Here is a 27,324-nt window from a genome sequence, read left to right as displayed (position 1 = left end):
ACAACTTGGAAAGATAATGACTTTTGCCATTAACTGCAGATCATGTACAGAACCAAAAATGAAAGAATGCTCTCTTTTTTATTAAACAGATTTTACAGAAATTGTTGCATAACACCATTTACTCTCACCAGACACTTTTCATGAGTAACTTCATTGGTACCGTCCAACCATGCTTTGTGCTTGCTGTTATTCAGATGCAAATACAACCCTGGATTTATATTTCTGCCATTTGTGTTCTCCCCCAGATGATAATCAATTACCTTTTTAGATCACTTAAATTACTTTTAGCAATCAAAGATGTTAAATATATACACATTATATACATAAATCATAAACATATTGTATGTAGTAATTTTTAATTCAAAGGATTTCAGCCACTTCAAGAGTTTACATGCTGGCTTCTGAGATTCTGCATCAACTAAGTGTTGACTAGCAGAAGTCCAATGAGTCTGGAATAAGGTTGAAATTAAAGAATGAAATATAAAAGTGAAATATACAATCCCCAGAGCAAAAAAAGTTGTCCTTGAAATAAAGTTCCAGCAGAAAACGTCACACGACCTTCAACCGCTGGAAAAACTTTTCCCATTCTTGTGATGTAGCTGGAAACAGTGGAAATATCAAGATCACCTGTTTAAAATAAAGTGCACAAATTATTTAAATATCCTAATTATCCCATGTTAGCCAATTATGAATTGCCTATACTGATCTGTGTTAAATAGATTTAAAACAATAATGAAATGTTCTGGACACAGCCACTGTTAAATTCCATGAATTAGTACAATATAAGAACCTCACATCTCCTTGCTTTCTACTATGACAGAATACTCCTAGAAGAGTCTTCAAAGTCTATAATCCTTATTACATTATTCTTGTAACAAGTAGATGTTATTCTGTGTAAGCAGTTAAAGGGAGTAATGACATTTTTTAATAAGTAATCACATTTGTATCTTGCCCGGGGAATCTGAAGCAAAGTCTATAGTTCTCTTCCTATGCAACCTCCATCTTGTATCACCCAAGAGCCCAGCTCAACAGATTAGATTGAGAATAGTGACTCACTCAGAGTCAGTCAGTGCTCTGCTGTGAAATTAATAGCTGAGTAAGCATTTGAATCTGGGTCTTCCCAGTGTCAGTCAAATACTTTAGTCACTGTAAAACACTGGTTGCTAACTTTAATACTCTTTAAAAAAAAACACCTGCTGCACATTTACTGCTATTTTAAATGGAAAACTCTCAAACTTGGTGTTGTGTTTTTGTGATTCAGCAGAATGGCCATTTGAATGCTAATGTGCATTTTCTTGAATGGCTTCCACTGTCCTTGCTGTTGCTCTGATGCATGTAAGATTTCTCTTTCTATTCCTAGACTTCATAAACTGCACACACAGCCTCAGAAGCCTTGAGAAGTTTCTTGCTGCTGTTGCACAACAAGGAGGCAGCAGCAACCATGCTGTCAATTATAAAACAGTGAAAATCTTTCTATAGGGAAAGAACTTTGTGCTACTTAAGACCTACTAGGCTCCAACTCCATTTGTGATACATAAAGCAAGTAGATTTTCCTGGCTAGTTTATAAATAAACCTGTGTTAATGCCTTTAACAAAAATGTTGCTTAACTAGTATATTTGGAAGTATAAGAGATGATGACGATTACACTTTGATAAAGTTTTCTATTTTCATTTCAAATCTCGCTTTACAGGAAAACATTGAAGTCACTTGTGCTTCTGCTTTCCCTCTTTTGTATAATGGCCCAAATCCAACGGAATTAAATATTTTCTGTTGCAGTTTGAAAAAAAGGACATGGAAATTGTAGTATGTTAGCAATATGAATGCCAGTACTTATTCAAATTATAAGCCATCTACTAATCACCAGAAAGGCTAATACTTACCACTACTGTGGTTACTTGGGCCTCCCTTTAGCATGTGATATCCGTCACCACCACCAGCAAGGAAAGAAGGTAAAAGCACTTTGTAGGTTTTTTCCATCTCAAGCGGTACATAAACTGGTACCCTACAATCTGTGCAAAGAACCTTTAAGCTGACCACCCTGCTTCCTGGCCTTTGGGAGAGATCATACACCACTTTTACACCTGTTAGGAAACATAAGTCACAAGTGTTTTAGGTACCATTGCATTGCATAGGTGTTGCATTGTTTGTATCTCTAAAAACACTGGTAAGTGATTGTGCTATTCATGATCTTGGGGTTAGACAAATGGTAAAACCAGATACCCAGTACCATGGATGCAGTCTGCTTATAAAACACTTCTGCTAGCAGAAGGAGAGAAGTGATTTCCAATTAATTCTAAGGTTGCCCTTTGAATCCCCTCTGCACTGGTATAGAAGATGGCAATGGGGTTGGTTACAGGAGATTCTCCTCTGAAATTTCTATAGGACTACAACATGGAAAAGTGCTACACAAAAATAGGAAAACAATAACAATTTTTCTTTTTGAAAAAGTTTTTAAACTTGGGGTGACTAATTCCTCTATTTAAGAATTTACTGCAGACAAATGCATATTTCCAATTGCTATGCCATGGATCAGTGCTGAAACTGCTATTATCTGTTTTTTAAATTTTGGACCTGTATGCATTGTTTTCTGACTCCTTGCTACTTGCCAGAAAGTAGAAAGATCAATTTCTCAGGGTGGTTGTTGGGAAAATAAAAGGAGTATTATGCATGCCACCTTGACTTACAGTATGTAACTACAGGTGGGATATGAATCAAATACATGTTTTCAGACCTAACACAAACTTGAATAAAAATGCTGCTGCTTTAAGGCTCACATAATGAGTCAACCTATTAAAGCATCAGCACTTTTTTTTCCAGACTCTCACAGAAGCTTATAATAAGTTGGCTGCTTTAATGATTGGCAGAGGATTGCTCTGCTTGCGCAAGGTCTGAAGCATTTCTCCAAATCATTTTCAAATCAATCATGGCTTTATTGCCCGCTGTATTTTATCATATTGTATTTTAGCAGGTAAGGTGAAGATGGGTTTATTCAAGGGGAAAGGGTGGTCACAAGGAAAATCGATGCCCCTACCTGAATATGGAAGGAGCTGATTGTTGTGGGAGATTTGGCCAGACCAACTAATGAAAACAGAAGTCATGCAGATATTTAGGATAAAAGAGTGGGCCTTGGTTAAGTAAAGTAGAGAATGAATGGATATTTCTCAGCTGCCCACCCCCACTCTGAAAGATACTGCAATTCAAAAGTGGTCTAATGCTGAGAGCTGACCTGCCATTCACAATCATCTTTCTCTTCATCACAGCATGTAAACCCTGAAACATTTCATTTGTTTTTGACGTGGCTGCAGCAACACCATTCTTTATAGCACACTGCTGCTCCAGAGAAAGGAATTAGAGGACAGGAATTTTACAGAGGGCCAGAACTGTATGGATTGGATTGACTCCCATCTCTACTACTGAGGCTAAATAAACGTCTATTCTGAATTATACCTAGCCTGCCCTGGGATCTGGGCCTCAGATTATCCTGATGCATACCCCTATAAACATCCCAAACAAAGACTCAGATGTCTGGCATAATTTATTTGAAGTTTTTGTGCCTTTTTTCCCCCTCTCTGTAAGAGTTCTGCAGTAGCATAGGGAAAGATGAGCAATGGGGCCTCCAGTATTTTGTGCCTACATTCCAAAGCTATTCATGCCGAAAGCCTAGATTTGCATAATGCTTCCACCAGGAGGAGTTGTCTAAGGCAGATTCTCATTTCCTCTTACCTGGTTCCTTAATGACAGACATATACACCCTCTGGAATGATGCCACGCTGAAGATAAATCACTGTCCCCCAGGGGTTTTCCAACAATAAGCTGCTCAGTGCTTGACGAGAGAGATTTCAGCACTTTGTACTGGCAAAGCATGAAGATAACTAACCTGAGACCTGCAGCATTTCACCTGTTCCTTGCCCATGTCGGTGAACACTATGCTCAAATGCTTCTCTTAGAGCAGAACCTTTGATCTGTAGCAAGTCGAAAGTTCCTCCAAAAGGCAATACAGCTATCAGTTCCTCCACGGTAATGCTGCCTGATTAGAACATAACACTGTTATAGAATGATCAGTTGTGTTATACATCATAATTCCATTCATTTTTAAGGCATTGTGGTGTAGTGGAAAACATACTGATTAAACAGAAGAGAGATGAGTTCAAATCTTATTCGACAATAGGATTGACTGCCAGACCTTAGACTAGTCCCCATCTGTAATGGTATGTGGGAATGACCTTGGGAGACAGGAGGAAGAGCCACAGACTAGACAACTATCATGCAAAAATTATCTCAGCCTTCAGAAGGAAAAGAGGCATGGGAAGCATCTCAGAAGGGACCCCCCCCCCGAGTTTTCTGGAAAATAAAAGTAAAGGAGGGAAGAAGTGCTTTCCGACTTGCAAGATTCTGTTAATGCAACCTTACAATAAAGATAGTATTCATAGTGGTGCCTCTTGTTGACACTACCTCGAAGGGCTAACACTGTCATGGGGGGCTTGGAGTCAGAAGATGAAGAAGGGCAGCCAGCTCCTGAAGTGGCCTTGGAGGACGAGCAGTCAGCTCTGAGGTCACTGGACAAGCAGCCCCCTGAGCAAGTACAGGAGGCAGGGCTGGCCAGCAATCGGGGACAGCTGCCGCTGCTCATGGAAAATGAGGACTCGGAATTGCCACCCCCTCCCAATGCAAGAGCACGGAGAGCAGAAAGAAGAGCAGAACAGAGGAAGTCAGCGAGGTTACTCGCAAGGAAGCAGCCTTGCCCTCCTAAATAAGCCCCATCGGGGTTGCTCTTATTTAAGAAGAGCTATGAGCTCGAGACTGGCGTTGGAAATAACTGTTGGCTAACTCAGACTCTCTGTGCCTTGCCTTTTGACTCTGAACCCAGACTGGTTGATGGCCTTGCTAATGCTTTGGACCCCTGGCTTTGCCTGAGCATTCTTGCACCTGCTCCTTGGACTATGAACTCTTTATTTAGGCAAGTTTGCTGGACTTGTGAGAACTTGGTTGCTTTTGCGTGCGTAAGTTTGCACATAACTTTTTGTTGCTGCTTGCTATAAGTAAAAGTTTGCAACTACCTCTTGTGTATTTGTGTGTGCCTGGCCTGAGACAGGACAAACACTATCTTCCAATCTAGTTTGCATCTTAGACTTGCTTCAAGGGCCTACATACATTTGAATGAAGGATAGGAATGTTAATTTTATTTCTATGGTTTCTACCCACGCCATCAAATGGTCTCCAATACATTACAGTATAAAATTTAAATTAAATTTAAAGAATAAATTAAAGTAAAAAGATAGTAACATCTAGCACCTGTACAATTTAAAGTATCAGAAAATCTGTAAGCATTTTTTTTTTTAAAGCACATAAAAATGATTAGCTTCCAAGAGAAAAACTAGTAGCACCACAGAGGTTTCGGATGAGATATTTACAGCAAAATAATAGAAACGTATAAATAAGTTATTCTCTAAAGGTCAGTTTGGTAGTGTTTAAACATTCATGGAAGGAGGGGCTTTTCTCTCCATAAAGGAAGTTGCAGAAGAGGGAGTTTTGCTAATTTTCATAAGCAGGCAGTAATTGTGGTAGCTTGGGGCAGCAGCCTCCCCAGTCTGGATTTCCCCCACTCTCACTGACTTCATTGGGAGAGACCCCTTGGGTGTATACTCAAACAGGATGTGAGCAAGAGCTAAACCTTCAATCTGGCAAATTTAAAATAAGCATGACAGCGTCAAATACAGTGGATACACTTGGCAGCCCAAACTTAAATACTGAGATAAATGTGAAAAACAGAGAGTAGGTTGAAGCAGCGTTGTCTAAAGGCTCTTGAAATTACACATACCATTATTGGCTTGTTCATCAATGGGTGACCGTATTCCACCACCATTTAGGATGCACATGGAAACATGATTCCACTGATCATCATCTGGATATCTCAGGTTATTGTAAACCTTAAAAACATTCACAAAGAAAAAATGTTAAACCTCCACACTATCCTTTTCACTTAGCTGTAAGGACACCAGTATGTCACTCTTGCAAAACTATTTAAAGAATAGCTAGCAATATAGCTATTTTCTACTAAAAATGCACAAGCCTATCGTAAAGAGGTTTAACATAAATTCTCAAATGTACTGTATACTCAAGTCCTACACCATAGGATTATTACTGCATAGTGGAAGCTAACATCAGACCTGTATGTAACAAGACTATGTGAAGAAATTCTAGAAGACAGTGCCACTGAAGTGCATTGGGGGGAAATTGAAGACACCCATAGTCACATCAGCATTTGGCCATGAAGCCACATCTTTGTGAAAAAAAGTGGTATGCACAATCGGTTGCAGCTTCCTTAAAAGTTCAACAGAACGTTTGCAAGATCACAACCAGCTTCATTAAATCATTAAGAAAGAGATTGGAAATTAAACTGTAAATGTTATAAGGCCTTCAAATGATGTTGATTGAATGTACTCAGAACATTGCAACTCAAAACAAAAAGGCATTGCAAGGTTGAAAAAGGTCCCAATCAGGGAAGGAAATGTACTTTGTTACTGCATGGAGATGAGGAAAGTGAGACCTCTTTTCAATTTACATCACGGGTAAGGTAGTAGGTCTCTGATTTGCAACTACTGAAGAAACCCCCAGAAAACATCTCTGTTGCTGGTTTGCAGACCTCCTCTTAGGTGTGCATTTGGCCGCAACAGGAAACAAACTGCCAAACAAGAAATCTTAGTCTCATTAGGTTTTTTCTGAGCTGAACTTAGTCTGTGATCTGGCTTCTGAACTACAGGTTTTGCAAAAAAGACTGGTAAATAATCAACTCCAACAGAAATTCCTCTCTACATACTTTAATGGCTAAAACAATGGCTCAAAATATGAGATTCCAATTGTGAGGATTATTTTAAAGAAATCTTGTTTTTTTAACTATCCAAAAATGTAGCATCTATGATACAAAGATTACATGTTATGGAAAATATAAAGCATTGAAACATGCTCTTCCACATTAAAAATGTGCTTTTTGTGCAACACCATAATGCCATAGTACAGCAACTCTCTTACAAGCAGAAAAGCAAAATAATTAAATAAAATCTTAGGATATTCTGCTTTTGCAATCCAGTTTGAATGGGTGGATAATCTATTCCAACCTACTGGGTAAATTCAGGCAAGAACTGAGGGTGCCTCATGCAGGTATGCAACCCCTCCCTGACATATTTGCCCAGAACAGTGGACACCTTCCAAGAAACAGTGGACACCATTTAAAAGCCTATCTTTTGTGCAGATATAGCAGTGTTTTAAAAGATTTGCAGCACAGAAAAGTTGTAATTCTTCCCTCCTCGCAACATCCCTCCTCAAAAAAAGCCCCATCTGTCTGGCAATCTGGCTTTAAAAGAGCCTCCACTGATGTCAATAGGAGCTATTTTGCTATCTGCATGGGAATACTTTTTTTTTTTTTTTTTTGAGAAAAAGCATAAAATTGAATCGGGATGGCTTAGCTCGTCCTTCTCCAGGAGCAACCTCCTTTTAGAATGCCCTTAACGACAGCTCTGTTTGGAAAAAACAGAGGCTTTACTGAAGTCTTTCTGGAGGAAAAAAATCCTCTTTATTCTGATCCTCATCAGAAATAAAGAATGTTTCACTTTCCCATTCTAAGGAAAGGTGGTCACATCTGTGGAGAAGCCACAGGGTGGCTGCAGAGAAATTCTGGGCTCTGGGGAAAAAGCTTGGTGGGTTATATTTGGCCTCCCAGATGACTGCATTTTGTCATCTTGGGAGGCCTCAAAACAGAGGGTTCTCCTTTTAGGCACATTATTATTTCTAGGGTGCCTAAATTCAGCAGCAGCCTCCTTTTTTTCTGATTTGGATCTAATTCTTACTAAGGTATTTGAACACTTTCCAGCCTTAGCTGTGGATAAATAAAACTTCAGGATTAATTTTAATAATTAATCTAATAATCTTTCTAAGATGGACTTCTATGTCAAGGGTGTATACCTCCAATAGCAAGCAATGCAGCATTTAAATATATTTCAAAGGTCATTGATTACAGAACCAGTTATTTGTAATCTGATTTGTTACTTCCTTACCACAGCATCACAAATTAAATTTCCCATATTGCACTCTTGAAAGCGGCAGGCATGAGTTGTTCCATTTAGGTAAACAATGGTCTTCCCTATTTCTTGGGAAGAGAAATTCTGTAGCTGAATCTTCAACCTGTCAATTTCTGCTTTTACAGCTGGATCTAAAACAAAAGTCATGATTATAAATATTACTGAGTAGAGACCAAGGTTCTGCAGTGCTTCACTCTCAGCCTTACCAGGTAGACCAGACAGGAAACACAGCCAGATAAAACTAATTCTACTTTATTGTAATGCTACACTAACAGAATCTTACAAGTCTGAAAGTACAGTTCTCCCCCCTTCACCTTTACAGCCTGAGAACTTAGGGAGGGTCCCTTTTGAGTCTCTTGCTCCACCCCACTATGCAGCTGTGGGCTATGCTGTCTCTTATCTGACCATTCCCTAGGCAGCATCTCTTCCCCCCATCTCCCAGGGTCTTTCCCACATACTATTACATTCACATTCAAAAGCAAAAAGATGCTTTGGGACAGGTGGGGGGGGGATTCATATAGCACCTATAAATTCTTAAAGCACCTGTGACTTTTCCTGAGACTGTGTGACTGGCATCTGCAACTGCGATGTGATTCCCAGGAAGATGCATCTGGATTAAAGAGTTGCAGACAGGTGCTATTTGAGAATCTCCCCCATTTTGCAAAGTACCTTCTTTCTTTCTAAACTGAAGTACTACACATACACATGGGAATAACACATTTATTTTTTCACTGCACAGCATTACAACAGGATCAATTTATGTTGCCTCAAAGAGAATGCAGCAGAAATTAAAACTCAGAATTAATCTCAAATTGAGCTTTAAAAGGATTTCACAATTAGACCCCAAGGCTGTTGGCAACTTGGATTTAGGTATCTTCAAAAGCAATGTCCCTTCTCTTCATATCATATAGTAGATCATTTTTAAGACAAAGAGTACTTTCAAAGCAGTTATGATAGAGAAAATTCAAAGAAGAGGAAAAACTTTGCAGTTTCAGGTTCAAAGAAAAAGATGCTTTGGAGTGCACATGAGTGCACACATAGCACTTGTCAGCACTGAATCCAAATGTAAATTTTCCCAAGATTGCACAATAAACAGCACAATCCTGGAAAAAGAGATAAGTGGATGTGACCAAGCCTGTGGGTGCATCTACAGTAGTGCTTTGAAACTGATCCATATGTGAAAAATGCCTACTTCTATGAAAGGAGGTAATAATAACATCCAGATAACTATTTTTATATTTATAGATGTTAATGAAAGTAGGTTGGTAGCCATATCACATAATTTACTTGCTAAGCAATAGAGTAATGGAGGAAGACCAATAACTATAGTTATATCAAAAATGGTAGATTTCAAAAGCTTGGATATAGTATTGAAGAATTCTGAACCCCCAAATTTTTCAGCACCAGAAAAGAATGGAAGTTTCAGTCTTTCCATATAAAAATTCAAGTTATCTCCCTATTTTCTTCAGTCTAGCAATAAGTATTTTTAGTGAAGGTGAGAATGAGTAATCCGTTTGTTGCTGTCATGGTTCAACAAAATGGAAGATTTGTTGATCTTCCACAAATCCCTCCAAAATATGTCAAATATATGCTGCCTTGCACTATATTTCATGTTTTTAAAAAGACTCATAACTATTTTGCTTATATTATACATTTTCTATGCATATGGTTTTAGAAACATCCTTCGGGAGAAAATCTATCTATGTGGCTAACAGCACATAATCATCTATATGTAATATAATAGTATTATATTTTGAAAGACCAGCAAGAGTTAATGTTTACTCAGGTGATACTTAAACAAGATATTTCATGTTCCCTTCCCAATTCCATACCTTCAGGAATATCCTTATTTAATAAGATGGGGTTTCCAGATGCTTTAATTACATTTCCTTGATCATCAAATATGATATTCAAATTGCCAAGATATTTTCCAAAGGCATATGCTTGAACAACAGGGACCTGACGTCCATCATCAGATCTCACCATAAATGGGTATTCACCTGCTGGCACTTCATTTGAAGGTGGACTGCCTAAAAAAGGAATTAGGACATGAATGGCCTTCAGAACTCTGAACACAGAACACACAAATTGACAGAGATTTCATATGAATAAAATGGTAACATATTTACTTATTTTATGGACTTGTTTTTCTATTATTAAAATCAATCCCAAAGAGAGTTTGGCAGTTGCTGTGATCAAGGTCCTTGCACCCAGCATCAGGGGAAGCAGCTGCTATATCAGCAGTTGATTAGTGCTGTAAGTTTCCATAACTGTCCCCAGGTTGAAAGGGCAAAATGTTTGTTCATGCTGAATCTCTAGTCAAGGCCCTTTCCTCAGCTGTCTCCCCAATGCATTACTGATCAGAGCAACAAGGACTTTATGCTCTGCTCTCTGGACTTAGATGCAACTGGAGTTTAAAGCAGAGCAAAGCACGGATCATTTCTCTCTCAAGTGACTTTTCTCCATGTCTCTGAACCACTTCAGTTTTAATGATTCAGCCATCCACTTTACATGTCATGTGCAGAGACATTCTCAGCTAAAAGTGTATCCCTGGAGTTTTGAGCTAATTTTTTTCTGTGCAAGGAGTGCCTCTTCACTTTGGAGAGTCACACTGTAGGAGTGCTTGCTTGCTTGCTTATTTATTTATAATATCTGTAGCCCATCCTAATCGGGAAGGATGCTGGGTGGGGCACACACATACACGCAAAACCCCTCTACTATTAAAAACCCCAATAAACAGTCAAAAGCCTCACAGGCACCTAATAGCCTACACAACCCTAAGGGTCAAATGCCTGCTGAAACAGCACTGCTTTGGCTATTTATGAAATGCCAGGAGGGTAGGGTCCATCCGTACCTCTGGAGGGAGATTGTTCCTAGAATGGGGGCCACCACCGGGAAGGCCTGTCACCTGGTCCAAGAAGCCCCCCCCCCCCGCAACAAACTCTCTCTGAATGATCAGACTGGATGAGCAGATTAAATTCTGGCACAGTATTGCTTCACATGAAAGGTTCAACTGAAGTGAAGAACCCCTTTGAAAATTCACCCAGGTCTAGTTATTCATTTTTTAAAAAACAAATGACATCATATTGTACTAATACTGCCATTTGTCCGGTAAGGAGAAAGCCCAAGCTGAGGACTGAGAGAAAGTGAAAGTGGAAGACTGGTTGAAGGCTAACCTTTCAAAGAGGCCTGACCATCTTCTACTGATGGAGAGCTGAGCCATTCCCTGGAGGCGGGCCAGCTGGGAAACAAAGGAGATCACTTTTGGGAAAGAATAAGGACTGAGTCAGCTTCCTTAGCTGAGGCTGGCATTCCAGACTTGCCTATTGAGGATATAAGCCATAAACTGCTACTGTCAGGCAGCCGATCACTTTTGTTCAGTGTTTCTCAGCCTGGCTGAGGAATTCTGGAAGCTGAAATCCACATACCTTAGAGTTGCCAAGGTTGAGAAACACTGCTTTTGTTGGACAATATAATTTGATTATATTGAATGTGGAAGAATCAAAGGAGACTGCATTTGCTTTAAAGCCCTGTCCGTGAGAGCTTTAAAGGGCAGGTGTGAATAAATTAGTCCCTCTTCCTGCTGTTTTGGTGTATCCATCTTTTGTTTCCTGACATTGCAACTCCTTCTTAGCTCCCCATCTCTTCATATAAAGACATAATTTCTATTAGTAATCTTAGTTTTTGACTGGAACTAAGACTGAATAGTTTATTTATTAGGAGGAAAAATGGTTTGGAGTGTGCAGCAGTGTTTAAATAGTTCCTGCCAGTAAATCCTTTAAGCAACTCCATGATTGCCACAGGATCCTGGAGAAAGACGTGCCTGATTTACGGACATACCAACATGTGCCAGATCTGTGCCCACACATGCTCTTAGTTACCTCTTCCCTTTTCCTCTCAAATCCAGAGTACTGCACCACCCTAGGCTTTATCCATTTTTATTCTGATGCTTTTAAGACACTTTGGAAACTCTGTGTACAAAGGCGGGACAAAAATAAAACATAGTCCTCCTGAATCATATCACACTCCACATTACACTCTGGATCCTTGGAAATAAAAGAGTAGCTGCAGGAAATCAAGACTGAAAAACCTTGATGCAGAAACAGAATATCTAGTGTTGTCTTTTGGATCCTGGCTTTGAAAGACTGACGCGTGGAGGAAATTAGATTTTTTTTAAAAAATGAAAAAATGCTGGACTTGCAAAACATATTCCAAAAGAAAAGAGATCATATTATTATTGTTGTTTGCACAGTCAGCCAGATGTTTAGACTGGATTTGGCATTTTTATCCACCTATTGAGTCCTTCCCAAGGGCCTAGATAGGCAGATGTTGTTGTTTGATGGTGTTAAAAGATATCACTGCATTATTACTATTACTACTACCACTACCACTATTATTATTTAGCATGCCTTATGCAGTGACACCAAACCTCCCTTTAAGTGGACACCAATTGTTTTATTGTATTTTCTAAAGGTGCTAGGTTAGTTTTCAGACTGAAAATTAAATCAAGAAATATTTCAACCTGAAATATTTACCCAACCTGAAAGAGTTACCAAACACTGCTGAGTGTCCTGGAAAAACCTCTCACTACATTTTATATTCCCTCACTAGTCAGTCAGCCAACTGCTTACTGCCATGAATAGTTCTTTCTGAATGCTGAAACAGACGTTCCTATTTGCCAGAAAACTACACTCCTGGACAGCTCCCAAAGGCTTTTACTAATAACACCAGAAAACTCAAGAAAGTAAATAATGCTGCTACTCAGCTATCATGTGTCTTTCAAAAAAAGAAACCACAATTCAGATGATTAAAATAGGTTCTGGAGTATAGTGAGATGTAGTTGCATGGATTAACGGACACTGGTCTCTGTGACAAAAGATAAATGGACGTTTTGGTATAGTTAGGTTTTCTGGCAAACTCAGCCATTTCTGACAATAAAGGAATATGTTTCAAATTGGGAAACCATAGTACAGGCTTGATTCCAAAAGTGGAGAGAGCCAAGTAAACCCACAAGGAAGTTACTAATTTACAGACCAAATTTACAAAAAACAAGCTGCATACATTTATATCATAAAGTAAGACATTAGTGTATGTATGTACGTGTCTGTGTGTATACACACATTAAAAACAAAAACAAAAAAAATCCCCTCTCACCCCTGTGGGTGGTATGTGTCTTCCACAGTCTTGGCAACTCTGCCAGAGGCTTGGGAGTTCTGCGCAGTATCTTAGCTGTTCCTGGCACTGCACTCTTCTGGACAGACAGCTCTGATGTTGTTCCTAGGATCTCCCAGTTTAGGAGTCACAGCCCCGAGTGCTCCTACCACCACTGGGAACACTTTGGCCTTGACTTTCCACATCCTCTCTAATTCCTCCTTCAGGCCCTGGTACTTCTCCAGCTTCTCATACTCCTTCTTACTGGTGTTCTTGTCACCTGGCACTGCTACATCTATCACTACTGCTGTCTTCTGGTCCTTGTCTACTACCACAATGTCTGGTTGACTGGCCAGAACCTGCCTGTAATATAACATTTATAGCTGCCCTGTAATATAAAATTTATAGCTGCCCATCTTAAAAACAACTCTGGGTGGTTTACAACCAATAAAACAATATAAAACCTGGCGCCCAGCCACTCTTCCCTAGTGCAGCCACATTCTCATCCCACCCTGATCTTGACCCCACACCTGGGGGAAGAGCAGGGTCTTAAGTGCTCTCCAGAGGGATAGAGGCTACGGGCCTATCAGATCTCACGGGGGTGGGCATTCCAAAGGGCAGGGGCTGCAATTGAAAAGGCACACATCTGAGGACCCTCAAGATGGCAGGGAAGGGACCTTAAGGGAAGAGACCTGGAGTGTGCCCACCATATCCACTCTGGATATTAGAAGAGAGCATTTTGAAAAAAGACTTGTTTTCACTTAATCTTCCTGAAAAATATCATACTTAGAACATAATTATGACTCAAGCTGTGGAGAGTTCCAATAGTTTTAAAAATAAGCCTTTCAGAGTACTTTAAACATTTTGGATACAGGAAAGTTTGCTATGTTCACGGAACATATCTAATAAGGGGTGAAAAGTTGGGGGGAGGAAAAAAAACAAGACAAAAGAGAAAATTCATATTGGCAAATATATTCTAGAGCAAAGGTAAGAAATGCATACAAGAAAAAGTAAGGGAAGACAGAAAGATGGCTCATTTAAGCAAGGAATATTAGTGTAAGGCACTAGACCAAGGTCCAGCATTTTGCTCTCCTTTAGCAAACTAAAATCAGTGAACTTCCTGAGACCACACTGAAGCTCTGATGTCTAACAAACTTACAAAAGCAAACTATAGATGTTAGAAACAGAACACACCAAACTGAATTTATAAAATGTGCAGTTACTGATCTCATGACTTTTCTTTATACTACTCAAACAAATGAGAAGGAGGGGTTCATACTAGATTTACTAGTAACTTAAGTTCACTCAGCATTGTACTTGTCCAGACATATACAAGCGAGTAATATTTACACAGAAACCTGTAAATACATGCTGACTTCCTTAGACGGATCAGGGCGTGAGGAATTAAAATAATCAGCACTATAATTGCTAAATTATATTAAAAAAAACCTCTTTTTTTGTGAAGGAATAACATACCTGTATAAAGAAATGTGTTTGTATGTCCCCCAACCACAACATCCACACCTTTAACTTTCTGAGCAATGTTTTTGTCCACAATAAAACCAGAATGACCAAGTGCGATGATTTTGTTGACACCCAAAGTAAGAAGTTTGTCTACATGTGGCTGCAATGCCTCAACTTCATCCTGAAACCATAAATCCGGTCCTAAAAATCAAGAAGAGTAAATACAAATTAATTTTATTGCGTTGTTTTCTCAGAAAGCATGATTTACCAATGAAAATCCATATTTTATAAATAAAATCTGTGCTATACCTGGTATTTCTTCATTGTTTAAGAAGTTCCTTTCAAACAGGCTAAGCTACATGTGCTATATCCTTGAACTGCCAGTTTTCATTGGAACAACACGTCAGGGAATTGCTTTGTTAATTTAGAATAGAGTAGAGTGATTCAGGTGTTTAATATAGCTGAATGTCTTCTGTAGTTAAAACTATAGCATTTAATGTCATCGGATTTGTCAATAGCCACCCATGTTAAAAGAGCACTAGACAAATTCATGTAGAATCAGATTATCGGTGCCTATTAGTCTATATAGTCTTGATGGTTATATACCACCTCCAGGATCAAAGGCAGCATACCTTAAAACTAACAGGAAGAAAGATGATGGTGGTGAGTGGGATCGATGGTTTCCTCGGGCACTAGGGGTTGTTTGGTGGGGTTATTTGTTCTAATCTTGTAAACCACCCAGAGTCACTTGTGTGAGATGGGCAGCTGAATAAATTATATAAATAAAATAAATAAATAAAATCTAATGCTAGATATGAGATCGGCTGCTCTCATATTTTATTTGTGAGCATCCATATATGACTGACCTTTCTGCAAGACAAAATGATGAAACTGGACAGTCCCATGGACTGACTCAGCAAGGGTCTAAAAAGGGAGGGGCTATGTGCTCTGCTATAAAATGATTGCATCCGCTTAGTTTTTGTCTTTGGATTGCATCTGCTTAGCTTAAACCTGATTTTGTAAAAGCTGGCAGCCAAATACTTCCATATAAGAGGATGCCATTAGCAATATTTACTGTAAATTGTATTGGACAATGGGAAATTAACATCTACATGCTTTTTGAAAACATCAGCTTTAACTGTCAGTACACCACATATACCTCCTTAGTAGAACAGATGTGGACAAGAGTATGCTGGTTTGCAAGGTAGTCTCTAGATTAGACATCCTAGCCTGCATCTAATGAAGATGGTCTCATCTTATAAAGCAGAGTTGATGAATACATGCAGGGAAGTTAAGGTGTAGGTTTAAGTATGAATGAAAGGGCTAAACTATGTGTCAGGAACTATGATTTGGTGACATCAAGGTTGTTATGAGTATATATGAAAATAGGAATTTGAAGCTTGCTGATACTTGCATGTTCCACTCAGTGAAGGGTGACAAAGAATAAGGAATGAGTTTGAAGAAAAACTACAGCATTTTTTATTATATTCACCTCCTACCTTTCCTCTAGATGCTTAAGACAGCATATAAAAGTTTTTCCCCTGACAAGGCTGTGAGGTAGCTTGGGCTGAGAGAAAGTCAGTGAGCTTCCATAGCTGAGGGTGGACTCTAGCTCTTCCCAGTCATAGTCCAGCATCTTAACTACAATACCAAACTGATTCTCAATGAATGCAATCATACAGGAAAAGTATTGTATTTGGAGACATGAATAAACATGAATAGAAGAAATTGGAATGAAATGAGAAAATACAACAAAAGTGATGACCATTCAAAGACCCAAGAATGAATGAAAAGAGTGACAGCTTGGTGAGAATCTGCTTAGAAAAAGTCTGTTAAGTAGTTTGTTCACAAGACTGTTCATGTGTACATATGGTGCAAAAATGAATCTAACAGGGTAACTGATTGAAAGGTAAGAGAATTAGTAAAGAACATAAATATGATAAAACGTTCTGAATGTGGGACAGACCATTATTTGATAATGTCAAGAATGGATTTTTGGAAAATGGACATGGAAGAAAACGAAACCAGAATGAGAGTAGAACTGCAAGGAAGTATAAGTCATTATGAAAAGAAAAATTAAAAACAGATTAATCTCCCAACCAAATGAATAAAAAGTGGATGTAAGTAAAGAGGATGTGAACATTGCCTAGAAAAGAGAGAAAAGGATTATATTATAGAGTACCACACACCTGTGTGGACTTGTATTAATGGAAAATATGAAAAAGAATGAACTTACATGGAATGATGAAGAGGTTGCTGATGAGGGGAAAAAATGCTTTTAAGAGAATGATTGCCACAAAAAAAAAAAAAAAAGAGGATGGATAGAAAGATAGAAAGATCAGGAAATTATGGGTGATGAATGAATATGGGCTGAATACAGAAGTTAGTGACCAGTACAAATGAAAGATATTGAGGTGGTTTGGTCACAAGGAGAGAATAAATGAGGACCAAACTGCAAAACAAACATATCAAGGAAATGTGAATGGTTTGTGAGGAAGCTTAAGACTGAAAAAGTCATGGCTGGTGGAGTTGATTGAGATCCTTAAAAAGAAAGAGGTGAAAAGTTTAAAGTACAAGAGATAATGTATGAGTCAATATATGGATGTGGTGGAAACAAATACGGTGTGCAAAGAAAGAAAGCCATGAAGAGCCATAGTTAATGGTGTGAACTAGAGTTACGTTTAGGCCCTTCTGCCTTCTAAATGTTTTTGGGGTACAGAATTCCAGTCAATTCTGTAAGTGGCATTAAAGTATTGGATTCAATTCTTGCACAAGAATGATAATAAGGTTTAAAAAGAAAATTTGCACTAGTTGGATGGAACTCCCCATAAAAACATGACAGATGTAAAGAAGATATTTTGCCTTTTCTCCAACCTTCAGGGAAAAAAAACAACAACAATCTTAATTAAGCTTCCAAAGGTCAGGAGGGAAGCAAGCAACTTTGTCAGAGATTTAGAATATCATGGAAAGCGTTCCTCATACAGTATTTCTGTATTAATCTGCACTTCCTTCCCGCTATTGGCATGAGATAGCTCAATCACTTGCAACAGTATAATTATGCTTCAGATTTCTTGGTGACACAGAAGAGCTCAAAAAGAAAAGTAAAATTAAAGAAATTACTTCTGAGTAATGTGTGAAAGGCAATGTGTGAATGCAGATGTTTGGCTAGCCCTCCTGGGAGCCTTTTCAGAGAAGATTTGTAACTGAATTTGACAAGAGGTCTCATATCTTTATATCTTTATGATCCGGTTCATAACCCGAGGCGGAGTTCGCAAGCCAAGGTAAATTTTTGCGGCTGGAGCTGGTCGTAACCCGAAAAGTTCGTTAACAGGGGCGTTCGTAAACCGAGGTACCACTGTACAAACCTGCATCCTTTGTGTGATGACCTCATGATTCACATGTTTTCATTCTGATCTCACTCTGTCTTGCTACAGATGGATCTGAGTTAAGGGACATTCAAAATCTTTCCAATGAGTTGGAGGAATTTCAGGAATTATGTTTAAATGGGATCTTTTTAAAATGTAAAAAGTATGGTTTAACCATAATTGGAAAATCCTATACTCCAGCATATACCTTTTCTATACTGGAAACTTAGGAAAATCAATATTTGATTAACATAATATAAAATATCTAACTGGGTGGAGATAGATAATTTATTTCTCCTATTTAATATCTCCTTCTACTAGTCAGCAAATAATTATTTGGGTTTGGAAAGAAAAGCTTTAATTGTTTTTAAAGAAACAACTATGATTTTACATATTATAACATATGCAGGCATATATAATATACTTATCAATTAACTATACATATGTAGAAGATCTTGATGCTTGGAAAAAACAAAATCAGTTGAAAAAGAGGCCAACAAAGGATGAGTTGGTTAGACACAATCATTGATGACACAGCATGAGCTCACAAGAACTCTAAGGAACAGTTACTAACAGACAACCCTGGTGAAATAATGTCCATTGGGCCACTAAGAGTTGGAAGTGACTGAAAGACGGGAAACACCTGTGCAAAAGTGCAATGGAAGGATTGGTTTTAAAAAGATCTGTGCCAATGTGTAACTGCTGCAGGTTCATGCTGGCATGCCAAAATTTCACTTTCCATAGATGTCTCTGATTTTGAAAATATTCAACATTTAACCATTCTCCTGCTTCTTAGAACATAAAGGAAGGTACTAATAGTTTATAATCAAACTGTAGCCTGCTCCTATGTCCATGTACTCAGAAGTACATCTCATTAGGATTTACTTCCAAATATGTTTAGAACCCTGATCTACTGTAACTTACAATGTATTTCATTGATCTCAAATTTTGCCAGATTTTATACAGACAGTCCTTGGATTATGACCATTTGTTCAGTAACCATTCAAAGCTACAATGGCGCTGAACGAATGGTACTTACAACCAGTCCTCAGAGTTCTGGCCATTGTAGACAATTTCCTACAATTTCAACTTTCTTATGAATTGTACCCTGTTCCTGAGAAATATTGGCTATTTATTATTTTTACTAGACTGTTTTTTACCTTGCCTGCTACTCTTAAAATTGGAAAATGTCTTCATCACTCAACCTGAAAAATACAAGGTAATATTTATGTATTCAGGTGACAGCTCACTTATACTGTAATAAGAGGGGTAGTGGTAGCAGGGTGTGTTAAACAAGCTATACAGCGAGAGCCAGTTTGGTGTAGTGGTTAAGGCACCAGGCTAGAGATCAGGAGTTCTAGTTCCGCCTTAGGCATAAAGCCAAGCAGGTGACCTTGGGCCAGTCACACTCCCTCAGCCCTAGGAAGCAGGCAATGGCAAACCACTTCTGAAAAACCTTGGCAAGAAAACAGCAGGGACTTGTCCAGAGTCAAAACTGACTTGAAGTCAAATAATAATAATAATAATAATAATACAGTAACTGAATCTATTATGGCTACTTGGTCTTTTAAATATATCATGTCATTTTATTTTTAATTATCTTTTTTCAATAATGGAAATTATTTGGAAAATCATTTCAATTTCAAAAGGCACAGGTAATTCACCTCCAGGTTATTACACAAAATGTCATACTGATGCTGTGTTGAAATATACAGTCTGGATAATCTTAAGGAGTACAATAACTAGTAAATAATGTCATTACAAAAATAACATTTCTTCTGAATCAAGAATACAGTGCCCACTTTCTCTATTTCTTTAAATACTATGTCAGATTACCTAAGCAAAGAGACTTGAAACAAGAAGATTGAAAATGTAGCATCTTATAATTACTAGTATTGTATTTATTTAGTTGCGAAGAGAGATCTCTTTGGAGAAGACCCTGATGCTGGGAAAGATTGAAGGCAAAAGGAGAAGAGGACAGCAGAGGATGAGATGGTTAGATAGCATCACTGAAGCAATGAGCATGAAACTGAGCAAACTCAGGGAGGCAGTGAAGGACAGGAAGGCCTGGCGCAATATGGTTCATGGGGTCACGAAGAGTCGGACACGACTTAATGACTAAACAACAATTTATTTAGTATTGTAGTTATCCCTACCCCAACAATTCATGTTTGAAATGATGTCCCAGAATTGGAAAAGATAGTTTTCAACAATCCATCTCATTGATACTTGAACCAACAGCATTTAGTCAACATTCTCAAATAAAGCAAAGCATTTCCTTTGAGCTGACAGAAAACACCAAATTCTCAGCCTGATGTTTTTAATGTGTAGTCATAGACGATGTTGTACTTTGGGGACTCTTAAAAACATCTTGAGCTGCTTGAAGATGATGAGCTCATGTTCTTTCCCTACTTTGAAGGAAAACATGCCAAGCTGTAAAGACCTCAGATTGTGTTTGACAAATGGGTGAATCAGGAGATTCTAATCTATGCCAATTATTTTAGTTAGGGACCTAGGAGATTTGATTCTAGTAATTATCATGGCTAAGTGCATAATATTTGTGAATATCCACGCCAAACCAATGTGAGTGAAATTCCAGTGAATAAGAATTCTGATTTCACATGCCAATCTGAAAGAAATACTTTCTGTACTGCAAAAACAAAAAACAAAAGAACCTACAGACTTTATGAAGATAATTGCTTGGATCTAAAGCTGTCTTACACAAATTGAAATCTAATTCTATTTGTAAATGGGACTCCTGACAAATTCCTTCAACTTCTTTTCTCTTTTTCAGCTCTTCATTCCCAAAGGACTTCATATTGGGTCTGTTGATCTTCAGTATTAGTGTTTGAGGAAGAAGCATGGGTCTCTAATGGGGTGGGACACAGGAACCCTGTAGGAACCCTCCATTGCAAGAGACGAGTTCAGTTGAATTCCTTTGAATCTATATGGTTCTTTTACCAATACTTTCCAGCAATATCCATTCAAATTAATCTGCTACTGCTTATCTGCGGTCAGAGGACAGATATAGTGTAGAGGGTGTGGCATCACAGTAGCAAATCTATGCATATTCAAACTGATGTCTGCAAGATGCTACGCATATAGAATTATAAGTGCTTAGAACTCTTCATATGACCAGAAATCATGTTTTTTCTAACTTTCTAATCATGCTGAAACACTCCCACATATCTGAAGAAGTATAAAGTATCTTTACAACTGCGGAACAGCTCAATGAGGACTAAATGTGCTCAATGGACAAGGAATGCTGACTGACAGATACAGGAAAAACTGGAAGTCAAGAGGAGAAAGAATGGATCAGGGTATTCTAAAATAATGAAAAGCTGGAATATAGAGCAGTGCAGATCTCTAAAATATTTTGTTGCACGTTCCATTTGTTCAACTGAATACAAATACAATACAGATAGAGTTCATTCTCTATTGTATGTCATCATAATTATTTTGTGAAAATAGGGGATTGAGGATTTGTATTAGTTTATTTTACAGCAGAGACCTGTATGGATCCTACTTTTGTGAATGCTTTAACATTCTTCACAGTCAGAAATCATGAAATTTAGCAATATGTTCTGGCTTGTCATATTAATGATAATGAAACAAAGCAGAATGACACCAGAAGGAACATCCAACATTATGGAGAAAAGTCCATTAAGAGATTCTATCTCTAACCTGTGATAAATCTTAAGAGCAGCCCTGCTGGAGGAGGCCAAAGTCCATCTTAGCACAGCATTTTTCTTTTTCCCACAGTGGCCTATCATATGCTCTGGGGTGCCCACACAGAGGAGACAGACACACACTTCTCTGAAATTGGTATTTGGAGACATGCTGCCCCCAATCCAGAGGTACACTGAATCTTGATAGATCATGAATTTATCCAATCCCTTTTAAAGCCACCCAAGTTAGTGTCCATCACTATGCCTCCTTGTAATTGCCTGGTAATAAATTGCAGAGGTTCCTTGTCTACTCTGGGAGCAAGAGCTTCTTTTTGTCTATGTTAAATCTCCTTCCAAACAGCTTCATTGATTATCCTTGTCTTAATATTTGGAAAAAGGGAGAAAAGCTTCTCCCTGTCCTTTTCCCCACGCCATGCAAACTTTTATACACTTCAATCATATCACCACCCACAATGGAATCTTTAGCTTGGGTTCTTTTCAAGCTAAAGAATCTAGCCTTTTCTTGTAGGGAAGATGTTTAAGCCCTTAATTCCTTTCATAGCCCTCTTCTGCACCTTTTTCAGTCCTATCCTTTTTCAGATGTAGGGACCAGAACTGTATAAATTTGCCAGGTACAGAGGTACCATGGATTTGTATAAGTGCATGACAATATCAATGTTTTAATTTTCAGTCTTTTTCCTAATGATGGATATTCACATTTCCCCACCCCCACCCCATCCTGATACACTTAGCCTTTGATGAGCAATTATCGAAGACTTTTTGAAAACTCAAGAATACAGTATCAATAGGGTTATTTTATATCCATGTATCTATCTACTAATGTTCTCAATAAAGTCTAAATGGTTGGTGAGGCAGTCATTTATGTTTGTACAATTCATGCTGATTTTCCTTCAAGCAAGGCTTGTTTCTCTATATGCCTCCCCCCCCCTTTTTTTTATTTGATTACTGCTTCCACCAATTTGTTAGAACAGACATTAAGGTGACTAGTCTATATCCCCTTGAATATTTTCAAAACCAAGATGATTTTCCCTATTATAATACATACATCATCATCAGCTTTACTTTTATAGGGTTAATTTTTAACACAATCCTGTATGTGCCTAATTCAACTAACCAGACTTACTTCTAGGAAAGTAGGTATAGATTTGCAACCCAGTGTTATAAAAAGGATTGTGCTGAAGAGCATATTTATGTGCCATAAAATCTTAGAATAGCAATTACTGAAACAATGAAATGTGTGATTTCTAAATATAGCAAAAGAAAAATATTTAGGAAAGGGCCAAACTGCAAGTATTCTGAAAATTATAATTTAACTAGTATGTTCTCTTCTGGTCTTTCCTTCAACAATTTTTGTTCCTCTAGCTGAGCTTTTGCTAAACGTGCCTCACTTCATCCTATCATCAGCTAGTATCCTCTTCCCAATCTGCAGTAAATCATTAATCTTTCCTTTTAACCTCAATCCATGTCATAGTCACGTAACAGAGCAGGAACTGTATCAGATTCATATTCTGTACAAAACTCAGTTAACTTTTTTCTCTTAAAACTTTGAAAGACAATATAATCCCAATTTCATGCTAGAAAAGAAATAAAATGTGATGGGAATTATGCAATCACAATTAAAGATATCTACTTATGTAATTATTATATCTATATAGTTATGAAATTTTATATATAAGCATGAAAAAATGTGTACCTGGATTTGAAAGAACAGGTGTCTCCTTTGTGGTATAGCCAACAATTCCCACTTTTTCTGAACCAACATTTATAATTTTATAAGGAAGAAAGTACCCTGTGATATTATTTGCTAACTGCTTCTTTGCTTTAATATTTGCACTCACTATAGGAAAATTTACATATTTAAGGAGGGGATCCAATAATCCTTCCACACCATTATCAAATTCATGATTTCCCAGTGCCTAGAGAGAAAATAAATATCAAAAAGGAAAGGGAAAATATTATTAATTAGAGTTAATAATTATGACATATACAAATGTACATACTTATCACAATACTGTATTTCAGTTAAACAATGTTATACAGATTGTAGAATAGGAAGAAATAGTAAGCAAAAAAAGAAAAAGAAACACTGCTAAAACTTATAAGTCAGCTTTATCATATCACTAACATGTTAAATCCAAATTTTATCTCTTCAAAACCTTCCCTATCTATTTCAATGGATGCCAATAAGCCCACACAGTTTTCTATTTTCCTGATTGTAAGAAATTAGAACAGTACAGTATCTGCTCATGTGGATTATTTTCTGCAACTAAAGCCAATGGATAACTACATTTATTAACCAAAGTGGGTTTTCAGGACCTTTAATGATTTAGTAAAGTGGCTTTGTTTCCCTCCCCTCCCCTCCCCTCCTTCCACCAAGCTATTGATCCCATTAAAATAAAGCAAAGATAACAGAGGCATGTCTAAGTCAAGAGGTCTGGTGCCCTCTCACTATTGAGCATAAATGAAAGTTACTAACAATCCAGGATGAGAGGTTTTATTAGGAAAATTAAATAAATATTAATCCTGAATTTTATTCCTATTTCAAAGACCAAATCAAGTATGCAGAAACAGCATGTAAATTGTTCCAATTAAAATCATAAACAGCAGATGCTTTAATGTCCCCCTTTATCAAACCAAAGCAGTTTTCTATTAGTTCAACATGTTCAAGTTCAAAGGCCATAACTCTAACTCATAACTGAGCCATAAAGGCTCGTAATACAGTATTCTATTTCTACAAATCAATTGCTTGGAAATTTCTTTCAAGCCATGAATCAAAGATTGTAAAGCAACTATTCCAACATGGCTGGGAGTTATAATCCCAATATATCTGGAAGGGACCAGATTGAAGAAGCCTGCTCCGAAGTGTGTTCCTCAAATTCTAATCCATCACTGAAGCTAAACCTTTCATAATTTTAAATTGGATAATTTTATCCAAGCCTTTTTATTTGTCCCATATGACTGCAAGGAGAATCTCAGAAAAGGCAACACCAATTGACCACCCGTTCAACCACAAAGACGGTGGAGCCATCATTATCATACAGGCACACAAGCATTTTATCCATCTCATATGTTTTTTCCCCTTGACCTGGATAAGGATAACGTTTGGAAACATGTTTATTAGATTCGTCCTTAATTAGATTTTACCAATTTCTGTGCAAAACAGTCTTCTGTAATATCCCAGAATGTAAGCTTTTCTGTAAACTTTCAGTCTTTCAGTCACTCCCTGTGAGAAGGGACTGAAATGTGGCTGTAGAAATCAAATGATGCGAACAGCAATGTGCCTCATCAGCCAAAGCAGCCTTGGTTACTTGTGACACTGGCAGACCAGTCATCCTTTATCTTGCCTCAGCACCGCAAACTGCCACAGCAATAAAGGAGAGTTTCACAACTCTACTTCTCCTTGCCCTGTAACATTTCGAAAAAGAAGGCAGGGCCCACCAAGGCTGGGCCTGGATGGGACTGGTGCGGGCACACAGACATAAAGCCTGGGTTATACTTGGAAGAGGAAATTAAGCCCAATGTTCTCCAGTCCTAACGTCTGCCTGCACACCAGCCAAGTTTTTGAAAGAGGTAGGATGAGATGTTTCCTTATGCGGCGGTCGCTACCCAGGCCACCCGCTGAATTCATAAAACATCTATAAGGCTTTGTATTAAACTCCCACGTGCAATATTAGAGTTATGAAGCCAGCAAGGTAAATGACAAGATGACCTGCTGCTCTGCATGACCATGAAATAATCCTGATATCGGAACAACCCCTCCCTTTTTTTTTTAATTGCCTCATCTTTCCATGAACATTTCTTTAGCCCAGTTCCTAAAAACCTGGCCCGTACCTGGAGCAAGCAAAATGGGTATGAATTGGGCATTGTTACTCTGAAACAAGAGTCACCCCTCACATTATCACATAGCAGTGTTTTCCTGCCAGATTGAACCAGTGGCAAAAGAAACACTTCTGTCCTTTTGGTCAAGTTTTCTTGTAAAAGGAGATACTTGGAGGATAAAGGGGGAAATCAGTGAATTTAAACAAGATTAAAGCCACGTTTAAACTATACAGTACTCCTGATCTGGTAGTCCTTGGATCGCTTTCCAGCTCTAATCCTTAACACAAGGTTGAGAGCAAGTTGTATTAGGCTCAACAGAACGTACTGAAAAGTAAAGATGACGTCACAGCACATCATCTCCTTTTCAACAGAGTTAGATTGTTAGTTTGTTTTTGCTGAATTCATAAATGGATATGAAAATTAGGACTGATTTTAAAAAAGATAATACCTGAAAACGCTAAACTGAAATTGGTGTATTTACTTGTCCCTAAGACTGAAGGCACTACTGGATATCTCTATTAATTAGAATCATGCATTTCCCCTTCAGTATTTACATAACTGGACCACTGTTTTTTCTTTTTTTATGCACATGTCCCATTTCATAGTAGCTCACCTGCTCACTTTCATACCTAGAACACAAAACCATCCTATAATACTGGAACAACTAAATTCATGGGCAACAGGACAATAGAAGGCTATGAGAGTTCAAAATCACATGGTTAAAAGCCACTTTCTATGGCTAGTATTTGCCAGGTTGGTTGTCTAAACCAGTAAAGGGGTGACATATGTTTCTAAAGAGCAGGAAATCTAGAAGCCCCTTTCCCGCAGGCCAAGAAAGCAGTCAGTTCGGAGGAATGGTGACTTCTCTCTGCATGAATCAAATGCCAAAGCCGTGCTGCTTTTCTACCCCAGCGAATAACCCGAAGCTAAGGGTGCAACCGAGTCAAAGGGAAACCGCCTCTGAGGCCATCGACGGCCTGCCCCGAAATGATAACAAACTGCATTAGCCCCAGTTCTACCCTCACGCGAGGGGGAATACAGCGCCCCAAACGTTATACATGTATTCCTGGGGTAAGGAGCAAGCACTCCCCGCGCTCTCGGCGGTGAGTATCCGGGAGGGAGGCGGGAAGTGGGGAGAAGAGCGATTTCTCAGCCGCAGAACCACTTTTTCACCGCCCCCCCCCACTTCTCACGCGCCCCCTCTCTCTCGCCCACGCCCCCGCCAGCTCACCATCGCGTCGTAGCCCAGGCTGTTCATGAAGCGCACCACTTCGAGTCCTTTGAAGTAGCTGAACCAGATGGTGCCCTGGTACTGGTCGCCGGCGTCCAGGAGCAGCACGTTGCGACGCGTGGCGCGGATCTCCTGGATCTTGGTGGCCCTGCGCGCGACGCCCCCGTAGCAGTCCTGTCCCGTGCATTTGCCCGAGTCGCGACTAGTTTGCTCGACGCGGGCATGGACGTCGTTGGTGTGCAGAATGGTGAGCTCGAAGGAGCCGGCGACAACCGAGAGCGCGGCGCAAACCGAGACGGCGACGGGGAGGAGCAGCGAAGGGAGTCTCCGAGGGCAGCCCTGAGCCGCGCGCCGTTGCCCCGGGCTCTGCATGGTGGAAGCTCGCGCGCCTCTCCTCCCTCGCCGGCGCCGCAAAACTCAGCCAGCGTTTCAGGGGCATGCCCGCGGGGAAAGGGGGCGGAGGAGGAGTTTGACCGCAGTCGTCCCGGTGCAGCCTTGTTAGGAGGCGCAGGGCGGTGTCTGGCCCGGG

The 27,324-nt window shown here is 38.9% G+C and overlaps 1 protein-coding gene across 1 annotated transcript; it reads right to left on the bottom strand.

The window, feature by feature from the left end:
• Positions 1-59: 59 nt before the first annotated feature.
• NT5E (5'-nucleotidase ecto) lies at positions 60-27,282 on the bottom strand. The gene is made up of 9 exons (XM_007427862.4): positions 26,796-27,282; positions 23,439-23,661; positions 14,704-14,892; positions 9,909-10,106; positions 8,053-8,207; positions 5,820-5,928; positions 3,879-4,028; positions 1,882-2,082; positions 60-627 (listed from the first exon to the last, which is right to left on the bottom strand). Exons 1-9 carry the CDS (start codon positions 27,165-27,167, stop codon positions 467-469), a joined length of 1,758 nt encoding a protein of 585 aa, XP_007427924.2. The 5' UTR covers positions 27,168-27,282; the 3' UTR covers positions 60-466.
• Between the last annotated feature and the right edge of the window lie 42 nt (positions 27,283-27,324).

This window comes from Python bivittatus, unplaced genomic scaffold (genome assembly GCF_059951505.1).
Source record: "Python bivittatus isolate LINGU-HERP-01145 unplaced genomic scaffold, Pbiv_v1 ctg000020_np1212, whole genome shotgun sequence".
NCBI classification, from domain to species: Eukaryota; Metazoa; Chordata; class Lepidosauria; order Squamata; family Pythonidae; genus Python; species Python bivittatus.
Note: the sequence above shows the minus strand (reverse complement) of the source record. Positions and strands in the feature narration are given on the sequence as shown.

Bases quoted from the DNA above. Each gene is read 5' to 3' on its own strand.
- NT5E (XM_007427862.4), bottom strand. From the start codon at position 27,167: ATGCAGAGCCCGGGGCAACGGCGCGCGGCTCAGGGCTGCCCTCGGAGA. The intron at 23,662-26,795 runs GTGAGCTGGCGG...TTTTCTCTCTAG, and splicing joins GCCTGGGCTACGACGCGATG to GCACTGGGAAATCATGAATT. The intron at 14,893-23,438 runs GTACACATTTTT...CTTGATTTTTAG, and splicing joins ACCTGTTCTTTCAAATCCAG to GACCGGATTTATGGTTTCAG.